This window comes from Phyllobates terribilis, unplaced genomic scaffold, assembly GCF_046119375.1.
Source record: "Phyllobates terribilis strain yellow unplaced genomic scaffold, ASM4611937v1 Scaffold_1__5_contigs__length_1240528914, whole genome shotgun sequence".
Classification (NCBI taxonomy): Eukaryota; Metazoa; Chordata; class Amphibia; order Anura; family Dendrobatidae; genus Phyllobates; species Phyllobates terribilis.
The window spans coordinates 321,667,821-321,688,781 of NW_027362761.1; the positions used below are offsets into that span (position 1 = coordinate 321,667,821).

General features: G+C 40.9%; 1 protein-coding gene across 14 annotated transcripts in view; it reads right to left on the reverse strand.

Annotated features, from left to right (window-relative positions):
- FBRSL1 (fibrosin like 1) overlaps positions 1-20,961 on the reverse strand; it is a 596,278-nt gene that overhangs the window by 36,725 nt on the left and 538,592 nt on the right. For all 14 annotated transcript variants that reach the window (XM_073675957.1, XM_073675948.1, XM_073675979.1 and 11 more), the window contains one exon: positions 4,346-4,394. In XM_073675957.1, coding sequence (XP_073532058.1) covers positions 4,346-4,394 — 49 coding nt within the window. The remainder of the gene's footprint in view (positions 1-4,345; positions 4,395-20,961) is intronic.

Sequence of the window (20,961 nt, forward strand, 5' to 3'; positions counted from 1 at the left end):
CGTGTGGCTCTCATTTTAACCAGGGCAAACTCTTCAGACCAATTACATTTTTTATAAACTATAGATCAAGGACTTGTGGTTCTGAAAAATCACCGTCTGATGAAATTTATGTCACTATAAATATATAAAAACAAATGTAGACTTTGCATGTACGCTACCTGGGAACACCTATAAAACGTCACAGTAGCCAGTAAAAAACTAGAAGGTTGCTAGGTATCCACATTAATAGTTTGTAAGTATACCCAGTTTTCTTGTTTATCTATTGGTGCATTTACACTGGTCAGTTATCGTTACCATTGAATATATTAGAAAGATTATTGTTGTGTGTGAAGTGCCAAAAGCCACAGATTACACTCCGCATTTTATAAACTTGTACAAATGCCCCCTTTTTCTAGTTCTGGACAATCCTTTTAAACTCTTAAGATACCCATGACATACAATTCCATCAGGGACAACTTCATAGCAGGCAGAGGACGGCTGTGATACATAGTTGGCATTGGCCTGTAACTGCAGCAAACAGAGCGTGCTCCAATTTCTGCAGTTTAACCATTTAAATGTCGCTGTCAATCTCCCGCAGCACAAGCTCCCATAAGCCCCCTGCAACGTGATCACAGGGAGCCGATGGTTCACCATGGCAACAGGAGACTTACAGAAGGCTCCCGGAAGCTGACATTTTGGTCTTCTTCTGAAGCTTAGCCACAGACTAAGCTCCAGAAGAGAACAGCAATGCCACAGTACTGCAGTATATAGTACAAGGGATAGAACGATAACCTAACTAAGAAATAAAGTTTTAAAACAAAAATTCAAATCACCATTTTTTCTTAAATTGAAAAAAAAAAATGTTTGCTACTGCAGTGTCCAAAACACTCCCAAACAAAATAAATTACAACAAAATATAAAATTATTGAAAATTCTAGAATTGTCACTTTTCTGTCACTGTACTTCCAACCCCCTTCCCCCCCAAAAAACCTTCAATATAAAGTAAAAAAAAAAAAAAATCAGATCAGTGTGAAAAAAGCAAGCCCTCATCCAGGTACAAAGACTGAAAAATAAAAACGTTGAGTTTAAAAAAATGGAGTCAATTTTTTCAAATTTCTGAATTTTTTTTCACCACTAAAATAACAAAAGAAAACTGGATAAGTCCTTGGTATTGCTGTAAACCAATTTGGAGAATCATGTCAGGTCATTTTACCGAACAATGAAAGAAAAAAAAAAAAAAAAAAAAAAAAAAAAAATTGCGATTGTTTTGCAATTTCATTGCACTTGGATTTTTTTTTCAGTACATTCTATTCGAAAATTTATGTTGATCAAAACTACAACTCATCCAACAAAAATCAAGCCCTCATATGGCCAGGTTGCCTAAAAAAATATATAGATATGGCTCTTGGAATAAGGAAAAAGGAGAGGAAAAAAATTATAAAATCATGGTCGTTAAGGAGTACCGTAAATGTAAATTCAGTCTAGAAACAGTCTGTTCTCTGGAACAATTCCTATATCTATGATCTATCCCCACAATCCTCTCTCTACAAATGATCAGTGGTCTTCCCATGATGCAATAAGCTGGAGAATATGCTGTATATAAAACTGGTAGTGGCGTCTGATAAAACTGAATATCACTGTAGTATTCAAATTTATAGGTTAGAGATAGGAAAATGGCTGATTGGCAATCAATGGGAAAAGCTATATGCTTCCAACTCTGTCCATCAGTCCATACATCCCCCTCCACAATTAGGAATTACTATGACTGTAAGGATCCACAACACGCACTCAGGCACCATGTACTATTCATCTACGGGAATGGGAGGCAATTACTGGTAGTAACCGATCCCCTGACAACAATCCTAAGATCATTCTGTCTATGGGAAATATCCACAAAATACAACCTGAAAACCAAGAGATGAGTTACCAGTTGCTAATTAAGACCCCTGATTTGTATGGCAAGGGTCCCATACATCCTGTTCCCATGGCAACGCTGTCTCGCAGTGCAAGCAGTCAAGATGGTTTAACCTCTTCACTACTATGCTACACTATGTATGCATGTGGATAGCGATTATACAAGCATAAGGACATACACAAGACAGGCTTCATGCTACATGGCATACGTGGTCACCAATTTCTTTTGCGGTTTTACTTTCAAGGCCACAATTATTAATATCATTTTGTGGAGACTTGCACTAGATTGTGTTCATCACAGCACATGTAGCACCGATTTGCTTTCTGTTTGTGGCAACAGTTGCCCTCTGTAAGGGAGGCGGTATAACGGGGTGATTAGTTTTTCCAGTAGAGGTGGGTCTGGAATGGGTCCTGTCTACTGCCAAAATGGATGTCAGTTACCAAATGTCAGTAAATTTGGACATGGCAGAATATTTCAGCCTTCAGCATCCCATTCCTGCACCACCTACATGTAACATGACGCTTTGGCTGTGGATTAACTGCGAATTTCATCCCAACAAAGGCGGACGTCTGCAGGAAAAGACGAAAATCCGTCCCAATTCCAGATTTGATCATTCGCAGCACGCTCTACTTTTCACCAGGAAATGTAACACATCATGTGGATGTTGACCCCACCACTCATACTGTAGTCTGCTGTGGAAACATGGTAGACAACATGAACGTTTTTCCACAAAGACATAATGTGTAAAAACTGGGTGCCTTACGGATGTCAAAAATAGATGTCCAGATGAAAAATCTACAGTTTTTTCTGAATGAAAAACAAGGTTTCATGCAGTTGTGTGAACTTAGCCTTAATAGACACAGCCCAATAGGAACAGTGGTGTAGCCCAACCATTCATTTTTAGCCATTCTATCAATAACCATAATTGGCTTTCATTAGGTCTTGCTTTGTGAACAATAATGTAAGGAACATAGTCATATACTACTATGGCCATCAGAAACATGCAGGGTAATATTTAACTGCTGCAACGTGCTGAACTGAAGGGGCCATTATCTCCTGGGTATAGAAGCAATGTCCTTTCATAAGCAGAGCAAGGTTTGGCACTTCTGAAAACAACACTAATCTGAAAATCAATAAGGTTCCTGCTGCCGGGATACTGCAGAGCGGGATTAGCATCGCTCATCATTCTCCTATTGACTAATTCTTAGAGACAAGGAGGGAGAGGGGCTGTGGGTTTTCTTCAGTGAGGCACAGATTGTAGCGTTCGGGAAGAAGTCGCCATACATCTAAGCAACGGAGAAGAGAGGAACATTCACAACCAGAGCCCTAATAGAAATGACTTCCAATACAACGCAGGCACACATCTTTAGCATTCTGCAACAGTAAGTGGAAGATTATTAGGAGTTAATACAGACTGCCACATTCATGTGCAGTTAGCGCTGTTTTTCGTCATTTACTTGTATCGTTCCTTAGAGCACCGGCGAAGCTTGGTAAATGGTTTGCAAACGCTCGGGTGTCATTTACCAAGTGCTGATGAGCTTCGCTTTTTCATGCCATTGTACACAAGACAGATAGCAGGAACTGTGAGTTGTCTCAGACCCAGGAAGGTAGGCGCACACCGCTTGTCTGGAAATTACCACCACGGGGTTATCATATAGTAATTTACACGTTGGATAACTAGGAGCTTCAAAAAACATTGATGACCTGATTGTTCCTAAACACATTTCATCTTGCTTGATTACATGCAACATGTTATCAGAAATTGCATCACAATGTAAAAGGTAGACCAGCGTTTCCCAAATTCTGGTCCGCACAACCTCCAGCAGACCATGTTTTTTGGGTTTCCTTAGTATTACACAGGTCATTTCCTATGCCTTGATAATAATTCCATCACCTGTCAATACTAAGGAAACACTGAAAACATGATCTATTGGGGATCGTGAGGACTGGGGTTTGGGAAATGTAAAGCATAAAAAGAATCTCGTGCAAGTAATATACTGACAAAACATATGGGCATCCTTTAGTTGGATGACCTGAGGTGCGATTGCACTACCAAAGAGGGTGGATCTGCTCCTCCCATAGGCCCTGCAAGGTCTTCCATGTTTGAACTCAATAAACAGCACTGTCTGACCCCAAGATCAATGCCTGATCTGTCAAGGGAATATAAACATACTACTATCTCCTCCTGTCCGGGCTGACGCTTGCAGGACACGTTTGGTGCATTGATCATATGGACATTTATTTCACAGCTTTCCAGCAACCTTCATATTCTTATTTTATTCTTATATTCTTCGTATCTTTTGTATTTAGTTTTTTTTTTGCATCCCCAATGAGCAACTTGATCTATAACATTGGCCACTGTGCATATTAATAAAAAAAAATAGTAAAAACAAAAAAATCCTAATTTTGCACAAGAGTAATTAAAAGTGAACTGCTTTGAGACATGCTTACCTTGGGACGCAGCAGGGGAGAAGAGGATCTCAGAGCCAACATTGGAGCACTAAAAAAAAAGAAAAGCAAAATGTTACACTCAAGATCACAAACAGTCATTTCATTCAATTCATTTAATTTACAGGTTTCACATGGTTAAATTTAAGATTAGGACAAAGTCTATGCTTCAACTGTTAATGTTTCCTTAGAAAAAAAACAACAAAACAGCCAGCCTGTTCTGCGGTTGTTTTATTGTTGGCCTCAAGGGTGCAACATTGAGCTATCAAACACAAGACAATTAGCAATAGTGAAATATTAAACTGATGGGAGCTGTTTTACAACATTGTATACACTGCGCTACAGCTCCCCAACCACAACACAAGGTAAACAGATCCAGATGAATTATTGTATTCGGTCAGACAGTCCATGACAGCTGAGCATTTGCATCACCGCAATAAGACTAGTTAATAGGTACAAAGAGCACTTGTAGAGAGGTTACTAAAAATGTACTGCAATGGTTACATTGCGGACCAATAGCTACAAGTTGATGAAGTCAACAGACTCCTCAAGGACACCCTTTAGATCTACAGTAAGTGTGGATGACTACTAAAAATCCTAACCTTGCATGTCCGCTGTCTTGGCTGTATACATGATTCAGATCTTTCCTATACTCCCTAAATATCTATCACTTGCATGCTCAAGACACATCTTTTTTTTCTACTTAAATGTATGTATTTTGGGTAAAAAAAAAAAAAAAAATCAATGCAACAGAGTTTCATTACAAATTTAGCATTTTAGTTTTACAGGCTTTGTTTCTCTGCAAATATAATGTAGACTGTGGTCATAAATCAGCAGATAGACGGATTATAAAAAGGACAAATTTTGCTGTTAGGCTGTGTGCCCACGATGCATTTTTTTAATGCGTTTCCGCAGCGGCAATTCCGCTGCAGAAACGCTTAAAAAACGCATGGTAGAAGGCCTGCCATGTTCCCCAATGATAATCCGCATGTGCTGTGCACATGCTGTGGAAATTTCCGCTGCGGGTTATCATTGCGGAAAAAAAAAGCAGCACTACCAATTATTTTGCGGAAGCGCTGCGTTTTCGCCGCATTGGAACGCTTAGATTATGCATTACTGCATATGTACATGCGCATTCCATGCGTTTCAATGTACGGATGGTACCCGGGTGTGGCGGACAGGAGACTCTCCTCCGGACCCGGGTACCATAGAACCTGTAAAAAAAAATAATAAAATAAAAAAAATAAATATCATATTTACATTCTGACAGCCCCCGCTGCCCTTGTCCTCCCTTGCCGGCAGATCGCGGTGGACTGAAGGACCAGCGCTGACGTCCTAGTCATGTGACGGGTCATGCGAAGCTGACGTCGGCAGGTCCTTCAGTGTACCGCGAGCTGCCGACACGCCAGGACGGAGCGAAGCAAGACTCCGGGGGCCATCAGAAGGTAAGTATAGATTTATTTTTTTATTTTTTTCCATTCTTTCGGTCACACTATATGAATCCATGCCGGTTGCATAGATTTATATAGTGTGACCAAGTTGTCAAGCACTTTCCAAGTGATGCTAAAATCGCTTGGAAAGCGCTTGTCAACCCGCATGTGGAAATGCAAGTGAAGAACGCTTCACATACGCTTGTCCCTGGCAGGAAAACGTATGTACAATCCACATGCGTTTTTTTCTGCCAGGGAGATGCAGAAACGCTCAGGAAAAAATCCTGAGCATTTCTGCATCGTGGGCACATAGCCTTAGAGTAATGCGGGTGGAGGAACATGTGACTAGTTCTGTTCTTCAGCCTCCTCCAATTGTAAACCACCTCTCATGGAATAGCTGCTTTTGTATTGGAGGAGGCTGATGGACTGGTCACATTGCTCCTCCACTAGCAGCCATTATATGGACAGTAGTGCTGGTCAGGAAAGCTACACAAACAGGAGAAAGTGGCTAACCTCATCTCCAGAATCCGTCCTTTTCTTGCTAGGGAAACATTTAAGGTACGCGCACAGAGCTTTTTACATGGATTTTGAAATGTATACTCGTCAAAATCCACAAACTTACAAACTGTGTGAACATGTGTCTAGTCCTTATTCACACGGAAGCAATTTGTAGTGTGTTTCAGTAAAATTTGTAACCCAAAATCTGGAGTGGAACGTACAGTGAGAAAATTTATGACTGCTTCTGTATTTCGGATGCACTGACGTTTGGATAAGACTTATTCTCTGATTTATCTCTCGTCTTGATTGCTGTAACTAACGCTTAACCAGTCTTCCCCTTACTAAACCCTACTCTCTCTCATCTAACTTAGATGTCAAACCAGGCTTTAAAGGGATTCTGTCAAGTCGAGTAAGCTTGCAAAAACCACAAGAATCAGAGCTTAGCTGCACGAATACAGCCAGGTACGTTATTCTCTGAAATGCTGGACTATTAAAGTTCCGGGTGGGGAACACAGGAAGACATAAGACTAGTTCAGAGCTGCCCCTCCCCCCCCAAGCACTTCTCCTGCCCCGATCTAGTTCACCGGTCGTTTCAGAGAAAAACATACCTGGCTGGAACTATGCAAGCAGGGTTCGAGTGATGCTGCCTGTGGTATAGGCAGCGTGAATCGACTCACCGGTTCCCTTTAAACTTTCACCAAGCCACTACATCCATGGCTCTCTACTGTGCCAGAGCACTGCACTGGCCTCTCATCCCATACAAAAAAAGTAATCACTCACCCACAAAGCTCTCCACAGTGCTGAACCATGTATATATCTTCCTCATCTATGTCTGCCACCCTACATGTGTTCTCCTTCTTGTCAATGACCCAACACCAATAACATCTATTATCCAAACCTCCCGCACCCAATGCTTTTCTTGTCCTACACCAATTCTCTGGAATATTTTTACGTTTATCCAAAAAAAATAAACAAAAAAACAAAAACAAAAAAAAACAAAACAAAAACACATCTTTGTAGTCAAAAAGTCATGTGGACTATCCATTTAGACTTCATTTTTTGGGCAATTGGCCATGATATACGAATAAATACACTGCTCAAAAAAATAAAGGGAACACTCAAATAACACATCCTAGATCTGAATGAATGAAATATTCTCATTGAATACTTTGTTCTATACAAAGTTGAATGTGCGGACAACAAAATCACAGAAAAATAATCAATGGAAATCAAATTTATTAACCAATGGAGGCGTGGATTTGGGTTAACCCTTAAAATTAAAGTGGAAAAACACACTACAGGCTGATCAAACTTTGATGTAATGTCCTTAAAACAAGTCAAAATGAGGCGCAGTATTGTGTGTGGCCTCCACGTGCCTGTATGACCTCCCCTACAACGCCTGGGCATGCTCCTGATGAGGTTGCGGACGGTCTCCTGTGGGATCTCCTCCCAGACCTGGACTAAAGCATCCGCCAACTCCTGGACAGTCTGTGGTGCAACGTTGGTGGATGGAGCGAGACATGATGTCCCAGATGTGCTCAATCGGATTCAGGTCTGGGGAACGGGCGGGCCAGTCCATAGCTTCAATGCCTTCATCTTGCAGGAACTGCTGACACACTCCAGCCACATGAGGTCTGGCATTGTCCTGCATTAGGAGGAACCCAGGGCCAACCGCACCAGCATATGGTCTCACAAGGGGTCTGAAGATCTCATCTCGGTACCTAATGACAGTCAGGCTACCTCTGGCGAGCACATGGAGGGCTGCGTGGCCCTCCAAAGAAATGCCACCCCACACCATTACTGACCCACTGCCAAACCGGTCATGCTGAAGGATGTTGCAGGCAGCAGATCGCTCTCGACGGCGTCTCCAGACTCTGTTACGTCTGTCACATGTGCTCAGTATGAACCTGCTTTCATCTGTGAAGAGCACAGGGAGCCAGTGGAAACTTTGCCAATCCTGGTGTTCTGTGGCAAATGCCAAGCGTCCTGCAGGGTGTTGGGCTGTGAGCACAACCCCCATCTGTGGATGTCAGACCCTCATACCACCCTCATGGAGTCAGTTTTTAACAGTTTGTGCAGACAAATGCACATTTGTGGCCTGCTGGAGGTCATTTTGCAGGGCTCTGGCAGTGCGCCTCCTGTTCCTCCTTGCACAAAGGCTGAGGTAGAGGTCGTGCTGCTGGGTTGTTGGCCTCCTACGGCCCCCTCCACGTCTCCTGGTAGCGCCTCCAGCCTCTGGACACTACGCTGACAGACACAGCAAACCTTCTTGCCACAGCTCGCATTGATGTGCCATCCTGGATGAGCTGCACTACCTGAGTAATTTCTGTGGGTTGTAGAGTCCGTCTCATGCTACCACGAGTGTGAAAGCACAACCAACATTCAAAAGTGACCAAAACATCAGCCAGAAAGCATTGGTACTGAGAGGTGGTCTGTAGTCCCCACCTGTAGAACCACTCCTTTATTGAGGGTGTCTTGATAATTGCCAATTTCCATCTATTGTCTATTCCATTTGCTCAACAGCATGTGAAATTGATTGTCAATCAGTGTTGCTTCCTAAGTGGACAGTTTGATTTCACAGAAGTTTGATCTACTTGGAGTTATATTCTGTTGTTTAAGTGTTCCCTTTATTTTTTTGAGCAGTGTATATGTTTGCAGTTCGGATGATAGTGACTATCTTTTTAATCATAAATGTCCAAAAAGGTAAAGGCAGTCGCTAGACACTTTAGTGACTACAGAATACATATAATCCTACACCGCATAATTAATACTACAGGATAAAAGACTCTAGCTAGATAAAAACAATAATAAATTTTATTAAATACAAAAAATACATTAAAAAAGGAAATAAACCGGGTGGGACAAAAAACCTCCAATGGAGAGAGGTGATAAATGAAGCTAGGGTACATCAAATGCCTACTCATAACATCAGAATAGTTGCAGAGTTTGCAAATTGCAATAGAAATAGGTCAAGGCACCAATAAATCAGATATTATTTATTCTGAAGTCATATATATTTAGCTAGATGGCTAAATAAGGTGCCAAGAGCAAATCCAAATACAACTGTGCTTAGATAGGACATAAACATCCACTTAGTGATAGAAGCCTATAGTACATATAATATTAGAGTGCCAAGTGCCTATGTAGTAAAACCGCCAAATAGTGGAATGCACATGTCCATCCACAGCCTGGTGATAGAATGCCTATAGTTCAGCCTCAACCACAGCCGTATGTAAACAAAAACTGTGTGTGATGGTAGATTACCTGAAGTCTCAGTATATGAGGGACATGATGTGTCAGGGAGTATAGCTTCACCTCTCTGAACCCCTACGCCGTTTCGCAGTATGCTTCTTCCAGGGGTCTGACTATCTTTTTAGTCAAGTATACATTCCCTGATCTAATTCCTTGCCCACATTTACATTATTCATCAGAACCAGATACCTTCATCCAACAGTCAACGCTGTCCTCTACGCACTTCAGGTCTACATGAAGAGATATGGCTCGATGACTGGCTTATGCATTAGTCCCAAGAATTATTACTGTAAGTATCACTAGTCATCAGTGCAGTCTTATAGCTACCATTACACTTTTTTTGGTTGTCTCGGATTGACCAGTTAAATGTGAAAATCTGGATCGTTAATCCCCATGATCATTCTACCTTCTCTTCTACAAGTCTTTCCACCCATCCTTTGATGTTTAAGTGTAATAATGGTAAGCAAAATAACATTTAAAAAAAAAACTGGGTCTGTTTTTCAACAGCACGCCACTAGTCAAATTATGGTACTGCAACTCAACTGCTTTCACTTTAAGAAGGTCGAGCTATAATAATAAATATGAAGACTCCTAAATAAAATCTAAAAGTTTGTATGCATATTATACGGTGAGCATACCAAACACACTGTTCATATTCAATAGTCAACATCATCAGTGGTAGTAGGAAGCACCTAAATTTTAGGCATGTAAAGCAATGCTAGGAAACATCCACATCAACAGCTGGGCATTGTGCACAGTCATTCACATTTCCCTGAAGATTGTGGTCATTAATTTGCTCTTCAGGGTTTGGCTTCAATCAGCTCAAGTCAATAAGTAAACCCCAGCACAAACTGAGTACCAGACGGGGCTTGGTAAAGGCAAGAAACGTCCCAGTGTAGTCTTGGCAAAGTCTCTTTACTTATCAATCAGGACAAGAATCGAAAATAGAGTGAAAAACAGGAGCAGAAGTAGAAGATGGTGTACAAGATATTCAGCAAAGCATTTAGCTTTGTATTCAATGCTTCATATATAAAAATGTTTTTTGGAAGATCTAATATTTTGGATAGCCCGAAATCAAATCAGGGCAAAATGTTTCATCTGTGATTGACAATATACAGTACAGACCAAAAGTTTGGACACACCTTCTCATTTAAAGATTTTTCTGTATTTTCATGACTATGAAAATTGTACATTCACACTGAAGGCATCAAAACTATGAATTAACACATGTGGAATTATATACTTAACAAAGAAGTGTGAAACAACTGAAAATATGTCTTATATTCTAGGTTCTTCAAAGTAGCCACCTTTTGCTTTGATGACTGCTTTGCACACTCTTGGCATTCTCTTGATGAGCTTCAAGAGGTAGTCACCGGAAATGGTTTTCACTTCACAGGTGTGCCCTGTCAGGTTTAATAAGTGGGATTTCTTGCCTTATAAATGGGGTTGGGACCATCAGTTGTGTTGTGCAGAAGTCTGGTGGATACACAGCTGAAAGTCCTACTGAATAGACTGTTAGCTGCTTTTTTCTTGCCATAATACAAATTCTAAGTAAAGAAAAACGAGTGGCCATCATTACTTTAAGAAATGAAGGTCAGTCAGTGCGAAAAATTCGGCAAACTTTGAAGGTGCCCGCAAGTGCAGTTGAAAAACCATCAAGCGCTACAAAGAAACTGGCTCACATGAGGACCGCCCCAGGAAAGGAAGACCAAGAGTCACCTCTGCTTCTGAGGATAAGTTTATCAGAGTCAAAAGCCTCAGAAATCGCAGGTTAACAGCAGCTGAGATTAGAGAGCAGGTCAATGCCACAGAGTTCTAGCAGCAGACATCTCTTCAACAACTGTTAAGAGGAGACTTTGTGCAGCAGGCCTTCATGGTAAAATAGCTGCTAGGAAACCACTGCTAAGGACAGGCAACAAGCAGAAGAGACAAGTTTCGGCTAAAGAACACAAGGAATGGACATTACACCAGTGGAAATCTGTGCTTTGGTCTGATAAGTCCAAATTTGAGCTCTTTGGTTCCAACCACCGTGTCTTTGTGCGACGCAGAAAAGGTGAACGGATGGACTCTACATGCCTGGTTCCCACCGTGAAGCATGGAGGAGGAGGTATGATGGTGTGGGGGTGCTTTGCTGGTGACACTGTTGGGGATTTATTAAAAATCAAGGCATACTGAACCAGCATGGCTACCACAGCATCTTGGAGCGGCATCCGGTTTGCGTTTAGTTGGACCATCATTTATTTTTCAACAGGACAATGACCCCAAACACACCTCCAGGCTGTGTAAGGGCTATTTGACCAAGAAGGAGAATGATGGGGTGCTATGCCAGATGACCTGGCCTCCACAGTCACCAGACCTGAACCCAATCGAGATGGTTTGGGGTGAGCTGGACCGCAGAGTGAAGGCAAAAGGTCCAACAAGTGCTAAGCATCTCTGGGAACTCCTTCAAGATTGTTGGAAGACCATTTCCGGTGACTACCTCTTGAAGCTCATCAAGAGAATGCCAAGAGTGTGCAAAGCAGTCATCAAAGCAAAAGGTGGCTACTTTGAAGAACCTAGAATATAAGACATATTTTCAGTTGTTTCACACTTTTTTGTTAAGTATATAATTCCACATGTGTTAATTCATAGTTTTGATGCCTTCAGTGTGAATGTACAATTTTCATAGTCATGAAAATACAGAAAAATCTTTAAATGAGAAGGTGTGTCCAAACTTTTGGTCTGTACTGTATATGGATGGCATGATAGAATGAACACTTGAAACTCTGGTCAATCACAATGTACAGTTTATTTCTCAATTAAGTGATGAATCTGCCAGTTTAGTCTAGCATGTTGGCTGTGGGATTGTTCGTACAAACGATCCCACAGTGGCAATGTGGACAATCAATCTTACGTGTAAAGGCAGCACACCCAAGAATCATACTAAACAGAAAAAAAAAAAGAGACATGCACAAAATAAAAAATGCACACAGGTACAACAGTCTAGACCAGTGTTTACCAAACCCCGTTTTCAAGGCCCTCAACACGTCATGCTTTCAGGATCTCATTAGTATTGCACAGGTGAGAACTTGTGGCCATTTCTGATGCCTGTGCAATACTAAGGAAATCCTGAAAACATGACGCTTTGGGGACATTGAGAACGGGGTTTGGAAACACTAGTCTAGACCTTTCAGAGACTTCCCTTTAGTTCTGAGAGATCCATTATGGCAAGACACATATCTGAAAGCGAAGGACTGTGTATAGAAGGCAGCTGCAGAGCCAACAACCTAAGCTCCCAAATAAATTAGCCAATATCCTGATTTACAAAATGTTAATAGCCAAGAACCATCTCACAGGTGGAGGTGGGTTATGGACAAATGTTGTGGTGTCACTGTGGCAAAGCGGCCAAAAGCTCAGCCTACCAGCGATGGGCCAATGATTCAATGTTTCATTCATCTAAAAAGGGATTCCTTGCAGATGAGTAGCATAGTTGCAGAGCTTTCCATGAAACAATTCTGCAGGAAAAAAAAGCACAACTTCCATGCAGATTCTGCCTGGAAAATTGCCATAAGTTTCAACCTATGATTTAAAAGGGTGAAATCCAGTGTGAATGTCTCTAACAGGTTTTAAATCCTTAGTACATACAATAATGTACTTTGCTGCTTATCACTGCAGATTTTCTAAAAATTTGCAGCATATTTGGCCCCATTCGAACACACCCTTTAGGGAACCTGTCACATCCTAGATGCTATGTACACTGCCCCCATTGCTTTGTTAGTGATGCAAAATTAAAATCGGTGGTAGTATAATGATTTTATAACATTATATATATACTTTGTCCTACCTGCTCGTATTGAGTCATAGGAGTGTGATCCTACTATTCTATCATGGGCAAAGTATATATAATGTTATAATTTCATTACACTACCACCGATTTTAATATAAACAGCTAGTTAGTGATGCACATTGCATCACTAACAGAGCAATGGGGGCAGTGTAGATAGCCCCTAGGACGTGACAGGTTCCCTTTAAAAACAACACAAAAAAAATGCAGTAGTATGACGCAGTAATAATTTTTCAGATCATTTGCACCATACAGTGAAAAGGAGAATCCCATTAGCTACATGGAGCAATTATTGCTGCGCAGACATCTCTAGTGACCTTATGGCATAAAGCAGCTGTCATGTTCCATCATGGCTGTCTGTCCCCTGCGTGTACAAATTAACACTAACGGAGCCACATGGGAGCTGATTAATCACAGGGGGTAAGACTTTACTTTCAGCTGGTCCATACAGAACAGTCATGGCGCAGAGACATAGCCAAATAAAATAAGAGTACAGAGGAACAAATAGCTATATGACAAAAAGGATAACATTAGGTTTAGCAGCCTTACATGAAAAAAAAAATCTAAAATATTAGTCATCTTATTTGGTATAAAATAAGAGGATACACTATGCTGTAGTGGTGCTTGAAAGTTAGTGAACCCTTCAGAATTTTTTAGATTTCTGCACAAATTCACACCAATCCTAAAACTAGATAAAGAGAACCATATAAAAAAAAGGAGTCACAACTATTAGACTATCTTTTTTAAATTATGAAAATGATAAAATATGTCTCAATGGCAAAAGTATGAACTATAAAGATTAGCAGATAATTTGAAGGTGAAATTCTAGTGTTAAATCAATGAGATGACAATCAGGTGTGCGTGGGTGACTTGTTATATAAAAGGATAAGGTCATCAAAACCTGATCTTCACAACAGGTGTTAGTGGAAGTGCACCATGGCACAAATAAAGATTTCTCAGACCATTATCCTCCTCACCAGGAGAGGTCGACCAACAAAAATCACATGAAGAGCGCATAACAGTCTGCTAGGTCACAAAGGAACCCAGGGTAACCTCTAAGCAATACAAGACCTTTCTCACATTCGTTAATGATGTTAATGAGTCCACCATCAGGAATACACTGAACAAAAATGGCGTGCATGGCAGGATTGCAAGGAGAAAGCCACTGCTCGCCAAAAACATTGCTGCCTGTCTGCACATTGCTAAAAATCACCTGGACAAGCCAGAAGGCTACTGGAGAAAATGAAAAAAAGTGCCACTGTGCATCCAAGCAAAGAAATGAACATGTTCCAAAGACAGCTACCCTTTGTTTTATTACATCCTTATAATTTTTGGGAACATTCAGGGCTAAAGAGTTGATGAGCCAATGTTTAACTATTTATCTCACATTCCAACCCGGTCTCCTTCATAGCTGGCCATAAATTAGTTGTAACAAATTTACTGTAGTAAAACTGCATCACCACCGTATCACATTTTTTTTTTATTTTATAAATCATGGCCTTAGATTGATAGAATATAAAATATATTCTAACAAAAAATAATTTGCAAAATTCCTATAAACGCTAATTAATAATAAAAACAACAACAAAAAAATCTGGAGTTGGTAAATTTCTACCAACTTTGACTCCATAGCCCTTAAGATATTACAATCATCTACTAGCTTTGTGCCCCGTGTCATGTCAATGCTTTTGCATGGCTTGAGCAATGACCTACAGCATAGATACCTACAGGTGGCACTAAAGATTTTTCTTCTATATGGAGCACAGTACTTTACATACTTTTTACTAATTTAGCATTGCTTGCAAGACTCCATACACCTACTGAATCTCCTAAAAGAGAACCAGTAGATCCAAGAAAGCCAAGCAAGCTTTTACGCCCAAGAAAACAGAAAATCTCTTTTCAGATTTACAGCGGGATACTGTGGCACCTTCTTCTTATGTGGCTATTTAGCAAGGGATAATGCTTTTTTTAGGCTGGCTCATATAGGTCTATGAAGTAGTTAGTTTGGTGAGGACACCAGCAGTCGATTCAGTTCTTCTGATCGGAGCACGATTTGCGTTTCATGGACAAGTGAAACCGACCTAAGTTTTAAGTAAGCTACCCAATCTAAAATATGCAAATTGTGGTGAAACGTTCCCTTTAGAAGAAGTGCGCGTGCGCACACGCACACACACACACACACACACACACACACTACAATGACTAACAAAGCTGCGGAAAATAAATATATAGATGAGAAAAAAAAAAACTCATTTTAAATGGAATGCAAGAATTTTTTTTTTCTGACTGCTCAGTCCCTGGATACTCAATAAAAGGCGTCTTTTGGACGTGCAGAAGATCAGAGTTGGAAGAAAATGTGCAGGATCCATTACAGAAGGATCCAAATCCAGCACTGGCCCTTTTCCCACAGCTCATCTTAAATTCAGTTTAAGCTCTGACATCTTTCCAGCTCTTGCCCTCTGTATTTATATGCATAAGATTATCCCTTTCTTCCTTCTGCAAAATGTCACCAATTTAGTTTAGCCTGGGGGCCTATTGAAAGTTTTACCTCTAATTCGGGGAAAGGCATTTTTCAAGCTGTTACCACTTAACTGTACTGATACAGTCACTCGGGAGACTCAATATTGTTTACACATCCTGCTCAGTGGAATAAAGTAGTGTTGCCAGAACTCTGCCTGAGCTGTGAAGGAGACGTTTGCTCTCTGTTTTATGAGATTTCCTCAATTTGTGGCTGTCTCAACGGTCGTAAAAACAGCTGTAAATCAAAAGAGCTCCACAAAATTGCAATAACAAGCATAGAACTGTGCTGCGTGGAGCATAACTGCAGGCAGCAGGAGGTGGAAGGTACCGGCTGATTTAATACCAGGTGTGAAAAATTGTTGGCAGTGCTGGTCGTTGTGCAGTGTTAGTGATGGATGCCCACGGAGGAATCCTAGCCAGCTAGAAAGGATGGGGCCTTGTCTCCGCATCCAAAACACCATGTCTTTACCCTCCTCCCACCACCCTGTCTCAGTAAGGTCTTGTTTCATCGCCTATGCAAGAGCCAGTCTTAGACAAATAACTGGGAAAGTCATAACACTGTTTAAGGCATTAGCAGGAATTGTGGACTGTACATCAGAACATGATTATTGAGCAGCTCACTTGGCCTCAGACCCAATGGCATTAGCAGATTTCCATCCATGTGGCTTTAGGATTCTGTTAAAGATAAAGATCCTCACATGCTGAAATGAGATCCAGACAATTCATCCTCATTTATTATCCGGCAGCTCCTTTCTACATATCTGTATTATTTCATTAATCATCTAGGAGACAACACTGGAAAGTGCTCCAAGCACTCATTCTATTACCGATCCATGGCAGCATATGTCAGCATGCTATGTTTAACCCTGAAATACTGCAGTGTTCCAGAGAATAACCGTTAAACTGAGCCGCACAGGATATTAGTCAGACAGGCAGTCCCCAGCGGCTTCTCCCCGCCTGTCTCCTTGAGTGACAGGTCTCTCCCTCTACACGCATGCAGAAACCCGTCAGTCACTGGCAGATGAGGGGAGAAGCCGTCAGGGACCCGCCTGTCTGACTAGTTTCCAGTCAGCTTTTAAACAGGGTTGTGGAGTCGGAATCGTGGAGTCAAAATGAACCGACTCCTAAAATATATAATAAATTGGGTACAGTAGTTCAGTGCAGTTTGTGGGGAATATTTTTTCATAAGAATTTGGGAAAGTTCTGAAACGTCCTATAAATGTCTGTCCTGTTCATGATCTAAGGGTCTAGACTTTTAGCTGAGATGAATCTGTGCTACAGTAAATTTATCACTTACACATGAGCCTTGTATGAGGGAGTCGGAGTCATGGAAATTGAGGAGTCGGAGGTTCGGCTTACCGACTCCACAGCCCTGCTTTTAAAGTATGTATTTCTCTGAAATGCCGCAAAATTTCAGAGTTCCAAACATACCTGGATGAAATCATGCATCCAGCATCTGTTACATGCTGCCTGTGTATCAGGCCGCTTGTAACCGGTCAGGTTTCCTTTAATGGTTTCATAATGTAGAAAAATAATTTTAAAGGCTGGATTCACACATCCATTTTTCATGGTTCGAATATGGACCACCATGCTCAGATTGGCTGCAAGTCTTTTGACCCGAAGTCAACAGACTCCTATATGGCATATGAAGCTGTCAAGTTCAGGTCAAGAGACCCACAGCCTGTCCATGCATCAGTCTGTACTCTGCACTCGGACTACAGGCTATAAGCTTGGCTATCCCAGTGGAGCAGTTCTCATAAGTCAGGCTGCCTGGATTGAAGAAAAATATTATGCCACTAAGTAATTGAGTGTAGGGCTACATAGTAATTTATGGATTATTGTGACTTCTGATTTCCCTTCCGAGATCATACACAGGAAAAGAATTGCACACAAATTTCAATAAGTTTAGAATCCCTCTGAACAAAATAAATTGCCTGTGAAGCAAATGACAAGGACACCTTTGGAGGCATTTATTTGTGTTTTCAGCAAAAGTAAATAAAATTGTACAGCCACTGCAAATAGCTGCTGATTGGCGGTGTATGGGCTCAATAATAAGACTAATGGTTCCATACACACTCACACAGTGATGAAAGGCCCACAGACTTATTTTTTATTTATTTATTTTACTCACTTGTATAGCCCCATTAATTCCACAGCGCTTTACAGACATTATGGACACTGTCCCCATTGGGGCTCGCACTCTAAATTCCCTATCAGTATATCTTTAGAGTGTGGGAGGAAACCGGAGAACCCGGAGGAAACCCAAGCAAACACGAAGAGAACATACAAACTCCTTGCAGATGTTGTCCTTGGTGGGATTTGAACCCAGGACCCCAGTGCTGCAAGGCTGCAGTGCTAACCACTGAGCCACCGTGCTGCCCTGAACCCATGCACCGCTGTGTGTGTGCACTGCACTTCAATGTGGTGATTTGTGCGATCGTTGGGGTCTCGGGGGCTTCATTTCCATGTGAGTTTATAACTGCTAGGATATAGCACTGAAATCACTGAATAGTGCTTTTCTGGGAGCAGAGTAGGTGAGGTTTTTTTTAATATAGGGCATTTTAGTATTTTTGTATTATGAAGGGATGTCCAGTAGCGTCCAAACCCTCTAAGCTTTGCACAAGGGAAATACACAGATTTTCAATTGTCACTGTAACCATAGTATAAGAAAAACGAAAAGCAAAGAAAATCAGTGACAAAGTATTCATTTTCATGCTGGTTTTGAAACTAGTGAAACATGTCAAAACAAAAGTGCATTTCCATTCACTTATGTAATTTATGAAATATTAAAAAACTAAGACTAGACAAATCATTCAACCTTAAAGCTTTGGTATTGGGGAACTATATTGCACAAGCAACAATTCTGTTAATATTGTGTGCTTGTCCTGTAGGAGATATCAACTTAGAATTTCAGGGGCAGCTTCGGCAGGACAGTTAGGCTATGTTCACACATCATTGTTTTTTTCAGCGTTTTTTGATGCAAATTTTCAGCTGCGTTTTACAGTACCAGCAAAGTCTATGAGATTCCAGAAATCTCATGCACACCATGTTTTTTTTTTGTTCAGGATTTTGTGCTTTGCATATTTTTTGGCAAAATATAGCATGTCACTTCTTTCAGCTTTTTCTTCACCCATTGGAAGTAATAGGTGGTGGGGGAAAAAAAAAGAACCAAAAACGCAGGTATCAGGTTTTTCAGCGTTTTTTGTACCAAAACCAGAATGAGATTTATTTTTTTTTTCACTGAACTTTATGTACATGCATAAAAGACAAAAAGACAGTGAAAAAAAAAAAGCTGAAAAAAAACGCACCAAAAAAACAAGCAAAAAAGCAAGAAAAATCCTTAACCTCCTGGCAAGAGATCAGGTTTTGCTGCAGAAAACAAAACACTGAAAAAACCATGATGTGTGAATATAGCCTTAAACCTAGCAGGAAATTGTAGTACATGCCTTCTTACATTGTGGGCAGTGTACAACATTTATATGGCAATTTATGCAATTCTCTGATCTAAATCCTAAAGTGCCTTTAACCAGATCAGCCCTAAATCCCCCCCCCCCCCCCAAAAAAAAGACAAAAACGTGCATGCAGCGTGCTTGGAAGTGGTTGGCATTTTTTTGTACAGATGGCTCAGTTCCCCCTTGTTGGGCTGGCTACCTTCCCTTGCAGGAAGTGAATTCTCATCGGTGTGGGTGTCAGTGCCAATGCACCTGTGACAATAGAGCTCTGGACTGCAGGCGGCTCCGGCAATGCAAAATGCCAGCAGCATGCTTTACTCGTTCTGGATCCGTGTCCTCTAGTTTATGTCACACGTGGCTAACAGAGGAGTAAGAGAACTTAGTCACTGCAAAGTCAATTACAACTAATATGCAAAATTGCTATCATATGAGTAAATGATGTAAAACTGAAAACCACATATGGTTGTCGAATTTTCCATTAACATGGCTAAAGATAGCTTGCACAAGTCATACTTAAGCATCAGGAAGGCCTGTACAGTGCAACAGTTAGATTAAAAAGAACCCAGTCTAGACCCAATGAGAAAAGGGTTTGATAACCTTTTCGGGCTATCAGCTGGATGATATCTGGTGGCAAGGAATATAATTCTCCTTGCTACACTTAAATTTGGCAAAATCAACTATTTCCAGTTCTATCACAAACTAATCTTTCTGATGCATTTGTAATATAGCCAGCTACAAGCCAAATACCTATCAAGTATATCATGGCAGTGCCTAGGTTAAAAAAGAAAAAAAGGAGGGATATTCTTAATTTTTCGAGCAAATCTACAGCTGTGATACACAGGATTCCTGTAGGAAGCAGGACAATTGCGGCCTGTATCTCACTATCCAACTACTGAATTTTCAGAGGTCAGAATGGCACAGTATAAAAGCTGGATAATACAGGATACTAAAATCGGTCAAACCACATATTTATCAGATTTATACATCAAGTGTCTCCGCATGATTTTATACACACGTTATAACTAATTTTAGACACTTCATGACGCGCCCAAATCCTATATTTTTATCATGCTGGCGAGACATTGTGACGTACAGGAAAGCATAAAATATTTCACATGGATGAGCCCTCCAATGCAATACATTGATGATACTCAGGAAGAGAACAATTTAGGAATTGGAGTCTGGATGCAGTGTGCAGGAAGAAATCCTGCTGATGCCATGACTATAGGTATTTATACCCATAGAAGGATATATAGGGTTTGTATGGAACATGCTCACAGCTGAGACAAGTTACACATTCATCCGATACACTCTGGGCATAAAAATAGCTGTTGGCCAAAAAGTTTTATTTAGATCCCCTCTCCCTGCTTAAAGTCCTTTTATTGGACACAACCTTTCATCAAAGACCTTATTTATATGTCAGTTTTCGCCACATACGAGAAAAAACTGATAATTATTATCAGTGTTTTTCCCTCCCCAATTTTCATCAGTTTTTGTTTGGTTTCAGGTGTTGATTTTTATGAGGGTATCTGTCACGAGCCGGAGCCGCTGCGGCCCTGACGCTGCCGAACAACCTTGCGACTTCTGCTTTCTTATGCAAATGAGCGGCCATGATTTTTTTTTTTTCACATGCGGACTTTCCTC